At 48.8% G+C, this 14,123-nt stretch overlaps 1 protein-coding gene and 1 long non-coding RNA gene across 2 annotated transcripts; one reads left to right on the top strand and one right to left on the bottom strand.

Moving 5' to 3' along the window:
• Positions 1-4,266: 4,266 nt before the first annotated feature.
• Positions 4,267-5,094, bottom strand: LOC123729836 (extensin-like). The gene has a single exon (XM_045706204.1). It carries the CDS (start codon positions 5,092-5,094, stop codon positions 4,267-4,269), a length of 828 nt encoding a protein of 275 aa, XP_045562160.1.
• A 2,996-nt stretch (positions 5,095-8,090) lies between these two features.
• Positions 8,091-9,867, top strand: LOC106584783 (uncharacterized). Its single transcript, XR_006761571.1, has 2 exons — positions 8,091-8,549; positions 8,591-9,867. It is a non-coding gene; the product is annotated as an uncharacterized lncRNA (long non-coding RNA).
• The last annotated feature ends 4,256 nt before the right edge of the window (positions 9,868-14,123 follow it).

The raw sequence follows: 14,123 nt of genomic DNA, 5'->3' as shown, positions 1-14,123 counted from the left end.
CTCTCCTGTGTTATGTCCCCCTCTCCTTCTCTCCTGTGTGTGTCTCTATTTGTTGGATTTGTCCCAGCCATCTCTCTCTCTCTCTCTCTCTCTCTCTCTCTCTCTCTCCACGTCTTGTCTTTTCTCTCCATCTTCTCCCCTCGTTATGAACTTCGCTCTCTTCTCTGGACAGTGGCCAAATGTTCAGCTGGAGTTGTAGGGAAAAAGAAAGCAATCAAATACTGTTTTTGCGATGATGACAAACCTGAAGATGAAAATGGAATTGTGGACACTTGATGCTGATGTCCCTCTCTCTCGCTCTCTCTCCACCCCCCCACCCCCCCCCACGCTCTCTCTCTCTCTCTCTCTCTCTCGCTCTCTCTGGCACAATATTAGTGACTCTCCCCCTTACTTGACCCCTTGTCGTCTGTGCTGTGGGTGCTGTGTTGTAGCTCCAACAAACGTAGAGATTATTTCAAAACTAAATGAACTGAACTGGGATGACAGGAGGAAAACAATAAACTTCCCAATCCGGAAGGCTTCATCCTGGTATTCCTAGTACAGTAAAAAAAAGCCCTGACAACGAGCAGAGAGAGAGAGAGAGAGAAGATAAACAACAACAACAACAAAATACTATGATGTCATTTTTCATAAAAATCTAACAACTGAAGAACACCAATCAAAATGTTCTTCCAACGATGTAGAAGAAGAAAAAAAGCTGAGTTTTATTGAGCCGTGGTCTGGTGCGGTCTGGTGCGTGTGTGTGTGTGTGTGTGTGTGTGTGTGTGTGTGTGTGTGTGTGTGTGTGTGTGTGTGTGTGTGTGTGTGTGTGTGTGTGTGTGTGTGTGTGTGTGTGTGTGTGTGTGTTTGTCTGTGTGTGTGTGTTCACTAACGCAGCACACCATTCAAACCTCTTATGTAGGATATCTTCTTCTCTCTCTCTCTCTCTCTCTCTCTCTCACTGGTTTCCCCTTCTCTCTTTCTTTCTTTAGCCCCTCCTTCCAACGAGGGCTTGGGGGAATTTTATCTGCACTTTTTGAAAAATGTAACAATAATAATAATAATAATAATAGTTTTATTGATGTAAATGATAACACTGATAATGCTGAAGATGGTAATGAAGGTGACAGTGACTAAAGGGAGTAGGATCTGAAGGGGTGAGCAGCAGTAGAATGGAGAAGTCTGGTCTGAGGTAGGATCTGAAGGGGTGAGCAGCAGTAGAATGGAGAAGTCTGGTCTGAGGTAGGATCTGAAGGGGTGAGCAGCAGTAGAATGGAGAAGTCTGGTCTGAGGTAGGATCTGAAGGGGTGAGCAGCAGTAGAATGGAGAAGTCTGGTCTGAGGTAGGATCTGAAGGGGTGAGCAGCAGTAGAATGGAGAAGTCTGGTCTGAGGTAGGATCTGAAGGGGTGAGCAGCAGTAGAATTGAGAAGTCTGGTCTGAGGTAGGATCTGAAGGGGTGAGCAGCAGTAGAATGGAGAAGTCTGGTATGAGGTAATCCGGTCTCGATCTCGGATAGGTTTAAGGCCCAAATGGCACCCTATTCCCTATGTAGTGCACTACTTCCTAATGAGCTCTGGTCCAAAGTAGTGCACTACATAGGGAATAGGGTGCGATTTTGGGATTGAACCGTGATTCAGGTCCGGAGGTCGGTTTGGGTCAGTCAGGGATCTGGAACTAGAGGGATACGAGGAAGAGTTGATTGTAGATTGTGATTTGTAGATTGATTGTGATTTGTAGACTGTACATGTATTTGTCTGTCTGTGACTGTGGAAGACAGGGGCAGGAGAATCTCTCATTTCATGATTTTGTTTAAACCGTTCTGTGTAATGTTCTGGAAGAGAGTGGAAACATTTGTATTTTTCTGCTAATTCTGCTGTTTTCTTCTGTTCTGTCCTGACCTCATCAACCCAGCTGGCCAGAACACTTTGCTCTAAGATTTTCCTATTGCACAGCATTATTTTTGCCACATTCAATGGGAATGCCTTGGGGGGCTCTTTTTGTTTTGGTGTTTGAATGTAAGAAATCAGATGGAAACCAGTACTGTGATTTGTAAGAGAACATCAGACCCATAGACAGTCAGTGTACTTCCATACCAAGGTGTTCTGTCTATACAGGGCACAGCACAATCTATATGGGAGTGTGTGATGATACATAGTCTCTCTCTCTCTCTCTCACCCCTCTCCATCTTTTTCTCTCTCTTTCCCTCCCCCCTCTCCTCTCTCTCTCTCTCTCTCTCTCTCTCTCTCTCCCCTCTCCTCTCTCTCAATACAAAGGGGTTTTATTGGCATGGGGAAATGTGTTTACATTGCCAAAGCAAAGAACTATTTCCCTCCCCCCTCTCCTCTCCTCTCTCTCCTCTCTCTCCCTCCCCTTCTCCTCTCCTCTCTTTCTTCCTCCCCCTCTCTCCTCTCTCTCTCTCTCTCTCTCTCTCTCCCTCCCCCTCTCTCTCTCTCTCTCCTCTCTCTCTTTCTCTCTCTCTCTCTCCCCTTCTCCTCTCCTCTCCTCTCTCTCTCCCTCCCCCTCCCCCTCTCTCCTCTCTCTCTCTCTCTCTCCTCTCTCTCTCGCTCCCTCACCCCCTCTCTCTCGCTCTCCCTCTTGCGTGAGTGGTTAGTCAGTGTGCTGTAACATGCTGGGCCACTCCAGTCCCCTTCAGAACAATCATGCAACGGAGGAACAGAGGAACCCTGTTTTGACAGCCTAGTGCCTGGGGTGTCACAGCACGTTACGCTCCCATTCAACTGTCAGAGAGGAACAGAACAGACTCTCTCCACTCTCTCTTCTCTTCTCTCCTCTCCTCTCTCCACAGCCCTCCTCTCTCCTCTCTCCACAGCCCTCCTCTCTCCTCTCTCCACAGCCCTCCTCTCTCCACAGCCCTCCTCTCTCCTCTCTCCACAGCCCTCCTCTCTCCTCTCTCCACAGCCCTCCTCTCTCCACAGCCCTCCTCTCTCCTCTCTCCACAGCCCTCCTCTCTCCTCTCTCCACAGCCCTCCTCTCTCCTCTCGCCACAGCCCTCCTCTCTCCACAGCCCTCCTCTCTCCTCTCTCCACAGCCCTCCTCTCTCCACTCTCTCCTCTCCTCTCTCCTCTCTCCACAGCCCTCCTCTCTCCACTCTCTCCTCTCCTCTCTCCTCTCTCCACAGCCCTCCTCTCTCCACAGCCCTCCTCTCTCCACTCTCTCCTCTCCTCTCCTCTCTCCACAGCCCTCCTCTCTCCTCTCTCCACAGCCCTCCTCTCTCCACTCTCTCCTCTCCTCTCCTCTCTCCACAGCCCTCCTCTCTCCTCTCTCCACAGCCCTCCTCTCTCCTCTCTCCCTTCCTCCTCTCTCCACAGCCCTCCTCTCTCCACAGCCCTCCTCTCTCCTCTCTCCACAGCCCTCCCTCTCTTCTCCCCCTCTCTCCTCTCCACAGCCCTCCTCTCTCCACAGCCCTCCTCTCGCCTCTCTCCACAGCCCTCCCTCTCTTCTCCCCCTCTCTCCTCTCCACAGCCCTCCTCTCTCCTCTCTCCACAGCCCTCCTCTCTCCTCTCCTCTCCTCTCTCCACAGCCCTCCTCTCTCCTCTCTCCACAGCCCTCCTCTCTCCTCTCTCCCTTCCTCCTCTCTCCACAGCCCTCCTCTCTCCACAGCCCTCCTCTCTCCTCTCTCCACAGCCCTCCCTCTCTTCTCCCCCTCTCTCCTCTCCACAGCCCTCCTCTCTCCACAGCCCTTCTCTCTCCACAGCTCTCCTCTCTCCCCTCTCCACAGCCCTCTCATCCCTCTCCTCTCCACCCTTTCCTCTCTCTTCTCCCCTCTCCCCTCTCCACAGCCCTCCTCTCTCCACAGCCCTCCTCTCTCCTCTCTCCACAGCCCTCCCACTTTTCTCCCCCCTCTCCTCTCTCCCCTCTCCACAGCCCTCTCATCCCTCTCCTCTCCACCCTTTCCTCTCCCCTCTCCACAGCCCTTCTCTCTCCTCTCTCCACAGCCCTCCCTCTCTTCTCCCCCTCTCCTCTCTCCCCTCTCCACAGCCCTCTCATCCCTCTCCTCTCCACCCTTTCCTCTCTCTTCTCCCCTCTCCCCTCTCCACAGCCCTCCTCTCTCCACAGCCCTCCTCTCTCCCTTCTCCACAGCACTCTCATCCCTCTCCTCTCCAAGTTCCTATCCCCAGCCTCCCACAACTCTCATAACAGCCTCCCTCTCCCTTTCTCTCTCCTCAGCCCCCCCCCCCCCCAGGCCCTGTGGTCACAGGATTCAGCTAAAAATAATGAGCCGTGCAGGCTAGGGGACTAGGAGTCAGGGAGTAGGGGGTAGGGGACTAGGAGTCAGGGAGTAGGGTGGTAGGAGTCAGAGTGTTAGGGAGCAGCGGGTAGGGTGTAGGGAACAGCAGGTAGGGTGTAGGGAGCAGGGTGTAGGGTGTAGGGAGCAGGGGGTAGGGTGTAGGGAGCAGGGGGTAGGGTGTAGGGAGCAAGGGGTAGGGTGTAGGGAGCAGGGGGCAGGGTGTAGGGAGCAGGGGGCAGGGTGTAGGGAGCAGGGTGTAGGGTGTAGGGAGCAGGGGGTAGGGTGTAGGGAGCAGGGGGTAGGGTGTAGGGAGCAAGGGGTAGGGGTGTAGGGAGCAGGGGGCAGGGTGTAGGGAGCAGGGGGCAGGGTGTAGGGAGCAGGGTGTAGGGTGTAGGGAGCAGGGGGTAGGGTGTAGGGAGCAGGGGGTAGGGTGTAGGGAGCAGGGGTAGGGTGTAGGGAGCAGGGTGTAGGGAGCAGGGGGTAGGGGTGTAGGGAGCAGGGGGTAGGGTGTAGGGAGCAGGGGGTAGGGTGTAGGGAGCAGGGTGTAGGGAGCAGGGGGTAGGGTGTAGGGAGCAGGGGGTAGGGTGTAGGGAGCAGGGGGTAGGGTGTAGGGAGCAGGGGTAGGGTGTAGGGAGCAGGGGGTAGGGTGTAGGGAGCAGGGGTGGTAGGGAGCAAGGGGTAGGGTGTAGGGAGCAGGGAGTAGGGTGTAGGGAGCAGGGGGTAGGGTGTAGGGAGCAGGGGGTAGGGTGTAGGGAGCAGGGGGTAGGGAGCAGGGGGTAGGGTGTAGGGAGCAGGGTGTAGGGTGTAGGGAGCAGGGGGTAGGGAGCAGGGGGTAGGGTGTAGGGTGTAAGCGGTACACTCCCATGGCTCCATGTGGAGGGGCTACACTGGAGGTCTGATAGGTTGAAAGGAAGGTTAGGCAGATAGATTTATTCAGCTGACACGTCATCACGTGACTGAGAGCAACATTCCGTTTAGACTCTGGTTGATTAACAAGACATGTCATATTAGAGGTCACATGATACACAGTGTACGGTTCTGTCTTCTCTCTGTGTACCTAGAGGTCCATTTCTACATACAGTAGCTATGTGTTGCTAGGATAATGTCTCTACTACCCAGGCTCTGCACACTGCACAAGTCTGGTTGACAACACTAACAAAACATGTTATCATAGAGGTCATGCTGAGAGATGAGCCTTAGCATGGTTACTGTGTGTTGTGGTAATGACACTAGCTCTGTAATCTCAGACAGAAACAATGACAGAGACAGTAGCTGTAATCTCAGACAGAAACAATAACAGGGACAGTAGCTGTAATCTCAGACAGAAACAGGGACAGGGACAGTAGCTGTAATCTCAGACAGAAACAATAACAGGGACAGTAGCTGTAATCTCAGACAGAAACAATAACAGGGACAGTAGCTGTAATCTCAGACAGAAACAGGGACAGGGACAGTAGCTGTAATCTCAGACAGAAACAGGGACAGTAGCTGTAATCTCAGACAGAAACAGGGACAGTAGCTGTAATCTCAGACAGAAAGAATGACAGAGACAGTAGCTGTAATCTCAGACAGAAACAGGGACAGTAGCTGTAATCTCAGACAGAAACAGGGACAGTAGCTGTAATCTCAGACAGAAAGTATGACAGAGACAGTAGCTGTAATCTCAGACAGAAACAGGGACAGTAGCTGTAATCTCAGACAGAAACAGGGACAGTAGCTGTAATCTCAGACAGAAACAGGGACAGTAGCTGTAATCTCAGACAGAAAGAATGACAGAGACAGTAGCTGTAATCTCAGACAGAAACAGGGACAGTAGCTGTAATCTCAGACAGAAACAGGGACAGTAGCTGTAATCTCAGACAGAAAGAATGACAGAGACAGTAGCTGTAATCTCAGACAGAAACAGGGACAGTAGCTGTAATCTCAGACAGAAACAGGGACAGTAGCTGTAATCTCAGACAGACAGAATGACAGAGACAGTAGCTGTAATCTCAGACAGAAACAGGGACAGTAGCTGTAATCTCAGACAGAAACAGTGACAGTAGCTGTAATCTCAGACAGAAACAGGGACAGTAGCTGTAATCTCAGACAGAAACAGGGACAGTAGCTGTAATCTCAGACAGAAAGAATGACAGAGACAGTAGCTGTAATCTCAGACAGAAACAGGGACAGTAGCTGTAATCTCAGACATAAACAGGGACAGTAGCTGTAATCTCAGACAGAAAGAATGACAGAGACAGTAGCTGTAATCTCAGACAGAAACAGGGACAGTAGCTGTAATCTCAGACAGAAACAGGGACAGTAGCTGTAATCTCAGACAGAAAGAATGACAGAGACAGTAGCTGTAATCTCAGACAGAAACAGCGACAGTAGCTGTAATCTCAGAAAGAAACAGGGACAGTAGCTGTAATCTCAGACAGAAACAGGGACAGTAGCTGTAATCTCAGACAGAAACAATGACAGAGACAGTAGCTGTAATCTCAGACAGAAACTGCGACACTAGCTGTAATCTCAGACACGGACAGGGACAGTAGCTGTAATCTCAGACAGAAACAATGACAGGGACAGTAGCTGTAATCTCATACAGAAACAATGACAGGGACAGTAGCTGTAATCTCAGACAGAAACAATGACAGGGACAGTAGCTGTAATCTCAGACAGAAACAATGACAGGGACAGTAGCTGTAATCTCAGACAGAAACCGGGACAGGGACAGTAGCTGTAATCTCAGACAGAAACAGGGACAGTGACTAGCTGTTATCTCAGACAGAAACAGGGACAGTAGCTGTAATCTCAGACAGAAACAGGGACAGTAGCTGTTATCTCAGACAGAAACAGGGACAGTAGGTGTTATCTCAGACAGAAACAGGGACAGTAGGTGTTATCTCAGACAGAAACAGGGACAGTTGCTGTAATCTCAGACAGAAACAGGGACAGGGACGGTAGCTGTTATCTCAGACAGAAACAGGGACAGTAGCTGTAATCTCAGACAGAAACAGGGACAGAGACAGTAGCTGTAATCTCAGACAGAAACAGGGACAGTAGCTGTTATCTCAGACAGAAACAGGGACAGTAGGTGTTATCTCAGACAGAAACAGGGACAGTTGCTGTAATCTCAGACAGAAACAGGGACAGGGACGGTAGCTGTTATCTCAGACAGAAACAGGGACAGTAGCTGTAATCTCAGACAGAAACAGGGACAGAGACAGTAGCTGTAATCTCAGACAGAAACAGGGACAGTTGCTGTAATCTCAGACAGAAACAGGGACAGTAGCTGTAATCTCAGACAGAAACAGGGAAAGGGACAATAGCTGTTATCTCAGACAGAAACAGGGACAGTCGCTGTTTTCTCAGACAGAAACAGGGACAGTAGCTGTAATCTCAGACAGAAACAGGGACAGTTGCTGTAATCTCAGACAGAAACAGGGACAGTAGCTGTAATCTCAGACAGAAACAGGGACAGGGACAATAGCTGTAATCTCAGACAGAAACAGGTACAGGGACAATAGCTGTTTTCTCAGACAGAAACAGCGACAGTATCTCCCTACACACTGCATCTAAACTGCTTGCATCCCAAAGAGTACCCTATTCCCTATATAGTGCATTACTTTTGACCAGAGAGTAGTGCACTATATAGGGAATAGGGTTCCATTTGGAATGCATTCCAATGCATACCATCCATACCAATGCATACCATCCATACATGTTTATTCATGGGACCAAGCCCAACTTCATAACTGTCACAACCGTACCCTCCCTCCCTCCCTCCCTCCCTCCCTCCCTCCCTCCCTCCCTCCCTCCCTCCCTCCCTCCCTCCCTCCCTCTTCTCCCCTCTCCCCTTCTCCTCCCCCCCCCCTCTCTCTCCCCTCTCTGTCCCTCATGCAAATAACTGAAAGCTTTATTGGCATAAGAGGTCAGAGCAGTTTGCCAAAGGATTAGCTAATTATTGTTCTTGGTCTGACCCGGGTTGTTTGTCCTTGCCATTTCCCCGGTCCCTCCATCCCTCAGTGTCCATCTTATTGTGTGACATCGCTCCTCCTGACAACTTAAAGGGTTGTGGGCAATGCGTCAGTGTATTGGAAAGGTGCCGAGCATACCGTTGAAATATTGAGATGAAATGTTGTGTACTGTACTTTAAGGGTACTGCGCTATATTGTAGTCTACGTTGTTGAAGGTAAACGCTTAGTGCCTGTAGAGGACAATTCTTCCTGTGTGTTTAGTTCTCTGAATCCTGTTCTTGACACATCGTAGTTATTACCTGGTCATTGTTCAGGTACTGATGTTCTGGTACCAAAACATAGATTGGATCCTCTAGGTCAGGTTCCTGGATAGATACTATGTCCAGGTTTAATATGGGTCAGGTTCCTGGATAGATACTATGTCCAGGTTTAATATGGGTCAGGTTCCTGGATAGATACTATGTCCAGGTTTAATATGGGTCAGGTTCCTGGATAGATACTATGTCCAGGTTTAATATGGGTCAGGTTCCTGGATAGATACTATGTCCAGGTTTAATATGGGTCAGGTTCCTGGTTAGATACTATGTCCAGGTTTAATATGGGTCAGGTTCCTGGATAGATACTATGTCCAGGTTTAATATGGGTCAGGTTCCTGGATAGATACTATGTCCAGGTTTAATATGGGTCAGGTTCCTGGATAGATACTATGTCCAGGTTTAATATGGGTCAGGTTCCTGGATAGATCATATGTCTAGGTTTAATATGGGTCAGGTTCCTGGATAGATACTATGTCCAGGTTTAATATGGGTCAGGTTCCTGGATAGATACTATGTCCAGGTTTAATATGGGTCAGGTTCCTGGATAGATACTATGTCCAGGTTTAATATGGGTCAGGTTCCTGGATAGATACTATGTCTAGGTTTAATATGGGTCAGGTTCCTGGATAGATACTATGTCCAGGTTTAATATGGGTCAGGTTCCTGGATAGATACTATGTCTAGGTTTAATATGGGTCAGGTTCCTGGATAGATCATATGTCTAGGTTTAATCTGGGTCAGAGGAACTGGCCCTCTGTGTCTTCCTGACTAGTCAGTAGATGTTAAGCTGTGCTCAGCCAGACTTCCTCCCCTAAAGACCATGCCTTCAGTAGGTGTAGTGTAGAGGTGTTAAGCTGTGCTCAGCCAGACTTCCTCCCCTAAAGACCATGCCTTCAGTAGGTGTAGTGTAGAGGTGTTAAGCTGTGCTCAGCCAGACTTCCTCCCCTAAAGCTCACCCCTTCAATTGTTTTTTTAAGCATCTGGTGTAAAAGCCTTTGGTGTGACTACTCCCTATCAGGTATGCAGTAAAGCGTTATTCTAAATGCTATCTAAGTGAATATGAAAAACAACAATAACAAAGTAATAATATTTAGGGTTTCCATTTTGACGGTTTGGTCTGTGTTTGTGTACAGTACGTGTGTGCTTGGTGTTCCTGTGTTTAGGTTTTGTTTCTCTCTGTTTTGAAAAAAAAAAAGAGTTTTGTACATATTGTTGTTGAAAAATGATGAACTATTTGTTTGTTGTACGCTGCAATACGTTTTACCCTGTGAACATGCGGTGGAAACGACGATAATATTCCACATGACGATGACGCTGATTATAACTGCCCTTCTTGAACAAGGGCTCTTGATGTCTGCTGTATTTGTTGTTGCAGGTGATAGTCGGGAGGGGAGGTTGGAGGAGCGAGAGACAAGAGAGGGAGTGATACCCAACACACATCCACAGACCAGAACAATCTCTTCAATAATATGTCACTACGTTAAAAGAAATCTTCACAATTACAAATATTGGATGCTTTTACGTTCATAAGTACCGTATTATTAGGAGATTGGCATCTGTCACAACAGACTAGTACTACAGTAATATCACCACCCAAAACAACAGCCTAAAGTCACAAATCACTGAAACATTGTTTTTTTAACCTTTATTTAACTAGGCAAGTCAGTTAAGAACAAATTCTTATTTACAATGACAGCCTACCCCGGGACGACGCTGGGCCAATTGTGCGCTTGCCCTATGGGACTCCCAATCACAGCCGGATGTGATACAGCCTGGATTCGAACCAGGCACTGAGATGCAGTGCCTTAGACCGCTGCGCCTCTCGGGAGCCCAAATCCTTCTCAACCGAGCCTATAATTAAACATAGTACGGTGTGTTAGATTAGATACAGACGGGACTAAAGCCCCTCAGATCACAGCAATTTGACTGGAACGCTCACGGTTGCACTCAATATGGTTGCCAGTCCACCCACCACCCATCACCCACCACCCATCACCCATCACCCACCACCCACCACCCATCACCCACCACCCACCACCCATCACCCACCACCCACCACCCATCACCCACCACCCACCACCCATCACCCACCACCCATCACCCACCACCCACCACCCATCACCCACCACCCATCACCCATCACCCACCACCATCACCCATCACCCACCACCCACCACCCATCACCCACCACCCATCACCCACCACCCACCACCCATCACCCACCACCCATCACCCATCACCCTCACTCACCACCCATCACCCACCACCCACCACCCATCAACCAGCACCCACCACCCATCACCCACCACCCATCACCCACCACCCATCACCCATCAACCAGCACCCACCACCCATCACCCACCACCCACCACCCATCACCCACCACCCATCACCCACCACCCATCACCCATCACCCCCACCCACCACCCATCAACCATCACCCACCACCCATCACCCACCACCCATCACCCATCAACCAGCACCCACCACACGGTAAACCAGCACCCACCACCCATCACCCACCACCCATCACCCACCATCCATCGCCCACCACCCACACTTGAGTGGGGAAACCTTTTCTAAGAATTGTATTTCAATGGGCTATATGTTCCTCCTCGTCGCTCCGCCGTGTTCGCTTGGAATTCTTTGGTAGATGGCTGTTCCCCCACATTGCTTCCCTCCCTCTGCCGTAGTGCATTCAGAGAGGGCTATATGTTCCTCAATGTCGCTCCCCTCCCTCTGCAGTGGTAGCTTGGCATTCCCTCTTGCCCCTATCAGCTCCTACAGAAAGCAGCCTGGCTAACTGGCTGGCTGGCTGTATGTGTTTTACTGTAATACAGAAAGCAGCCTGGCTGGCTGTATGTGTTTTACTGTAATACAGAAAGCAGCCTGGCTGGCTGTATGTGTTTTACTGTAATACAGAAAGCAGCCTGGCTGGCTGTATGTGTTTTACTGTAATACAGAAAGCAGCCTGGCTGGCTGTATGTGTTTTACTGTAATTCAGAAAGCAGCCTGGCTGGCTGTATGGGGGGGTTACTGTAATTCAGAAAGCAGCCTGGCTGGCTGTATGGGGGGGTTACTGTAATACAGAAAGCAGCCTGGCTGGCTGTATGGGGGGGTTACTGTAATACAGAAAGCAGCCTGGCTGGCTGTATGGGGAGGTTACTGTAATACAGAAAGCAGCCTGGCTGGCTGTATGGGTGGGTTACTGTAATACAGAAAACAGCCTGGCTGGCTGTATGGGGTTTTACTGTAGTACAGCAAGGAGCCTGGCTAGCTTTATGTGGTTTACTGTAATACAGCAAGGAGCCTGGCTTGCTGTATGTGGTTTACTGTAATACAGCAAGGAGCCTGGCTAGCTGTATGTGGTTTACTGTAATACAGCAAGGAGCCTGGCTGGCTGTATGTGGTTTACTGTAATACAGCAAGGAGCCTGGCTGGCTGTATGTGGTTTACTGTAGTACAGCAAGGAGCCTGGCTAGCTGTATGTGGTTTACTGTAATACAGCAAGGAGCCTGGCTAGCTGTATGTGGTTTACTGTAATACAGCAAGGAGCCTGGCTTGCTGTATGTGGTTTACTGTAATACAGCAAGGAGCCTGGCTAGCTGTATGTGGTTTACTGTAGTACAGCAAGGAGCCTGGCTGGCTGTATGTGGTTTACTGTAATACAGCAAGGAGCGTGGCTGGCTGTATGGGGGGTTTTACTGTAAAACCATTGTGTTATAGAGGATTAACTCTAGAATATGATGTCATGCTGTCTGTTTAAATCAACCCTGCTCATAGGTTGCACCTCCGTCACTCGGTCGCGTCATGCCGTTGTTATGAACGTTCTGAAGCCGCCCTCTACCGGCGGCGCCATAGTGGTGCCCGGAAAACGGTCGGTCATTCTGAACGGAGGCTGACGAACGTTTAGTCTAAATTACACTATAGTGCTTGGAAATACGATGACATTGCTAAAGTTCTCAAATGTTTTGTAGCAAACAACTTTGCCAGTATTATTAGGTTGTCAATTTTACTTTAAACAGATGGGAATGTTGCCATTAGATATAAAAAATTCAAAATGTAAATTGCTTTGACTCCTTCTGAATGGCATTGTATTTCCAAGACACTGTAATGCACTTTTGATTAAATCTTCATCGGCGCTAAATGACAATGCGTTGAGTAGAATGCTCAGTTGTGTATCAGTCCAAAACGACTTACCAAACAATACAAAACATGCGACCCGTGAATACACTGCTGGTAAAAAACGAGGGGGAAAAGTGCCATTAGTACTGTTTGTCCATTTTGAGAAGCCGTAGCCAGTATACACTTCCTCAAAATAGTTAGACTGAATCAAAAAATAATTTAAGAAATCGTTCATTAATTTTGATGTTTTTGCAGAGGAGATCTTAGTTGCGCCATTTTACATCTAACTAAGATGTTTGGTGCAGTTATTTCGCTATGAAAACGGTTCGTCTCTCCTTGAACGACAACAAAGACTTTATTGAAGAATCCCTACAGTCGACCAATCACAGACGAACGGTCGAGTACTGTGTGTGTGTGTGTGTGTGTGTGTGTGTGTGTGTGTGTGTGGTGTCCGAACAGCCCAAAACAACCTTAACGAAGTCCAAAACTAACAAAACCGTCACAAAATGTCATCATAATATATGCACAAACTCTTCCCGAACTGTTTCGCTGGGAAGTATACGGACGCCTTTAGTTCCAGTCACATTTATAGAAACAGAAACAATGGATTTGACCCTGAACAATGTAAAAACATATATTGGGGGACTAGGGTTGCAAAATTCTGGTAACTGGATTCTAGATCCTGGTTGGGTGGATTCTAGATTTCCTCCTTATTCCTTCCTGATTCCGGAAATCTTCCAACAGGGACTTTTGTGGATTTTGAGAACGTTCTGGACATTTTGCTACCCTATGCAAGACCATATTGGGTTACTTCTCCAAAACAAACACAAGTTTATCTATAACAGGACATTTACACCAATAATAGAATAACAGCTTTTGTTATTGTTAGACCGATGTGATGACCTTCTGAGTGCCTGCTCCCTGGCACCAGACTGGAGGTGCCAAACACCAGGTCCAACCAAATCCCAGTGACCTCCCAGTGTCCCCTAGCTTCCTACTCCTATTTTCAGACTCAAACCTGGGCTCTAAAAAAAGAATGACATGCTGCTTTGGTGCGGTATGCTCAGAGAAGTACACTCTGTTTCAGAGCCGGCCATCAGACCTGCAGGTGTCTGCAAAAAACACTCCCCTCCCTAGTTCTCCATATGCTCTGGTCCTGAGTAGCTGGCAGCTCTGTGTGTGTGTGCGTGCGTGCGTGTGTGTGTGTGTGTGTGTGTGTGTGTTCAGGAGAGAGCTTATCATTGTCAGACGGCTTTCAGTGTTGACTAGGACACAGACATGATCCTCACAGCTGATACTCTGGCAAGGACACACACACAGATACACACACACACACACACACTGGCCATTTACAATCTGTCTAGCAAGGTCAACAAAATAAATATACCCCTGATCCTAACCACCTGAAAATTCAAATGTGGAGTTTTTTCCCCTACACCTACATGCACACATCTGTGGATAAATAGTTTATTATCATTCTCTACCTTCATGTT

This window comes from Salmo salar, chromosome ssa23, assembly GCF_905237065.1.
Source record: "Salmo salar chromosome ssa23, Ssal_v3.1, whole genome shotgun sequence".
NCBI classification, from domain to species: Eukaryota; Metazoa; Chordata; class Actinopteri; order Salmoniformes; family Salmonidae; genus Salmo; species Salmo salar.
This window is presented reverse-complemented; position numbering and strand designations above follow the sequence as displayed.

What these genes read in the sequence shown, in the direction of transcription:
- LOC123729836 (XM_045706204.1), bottom strand. Translation starts at nt 5,094, where the DNA reads ATGGGAGTGTACCGCTTACACCCTACACCCTACCCCCTGCTCCCTACC.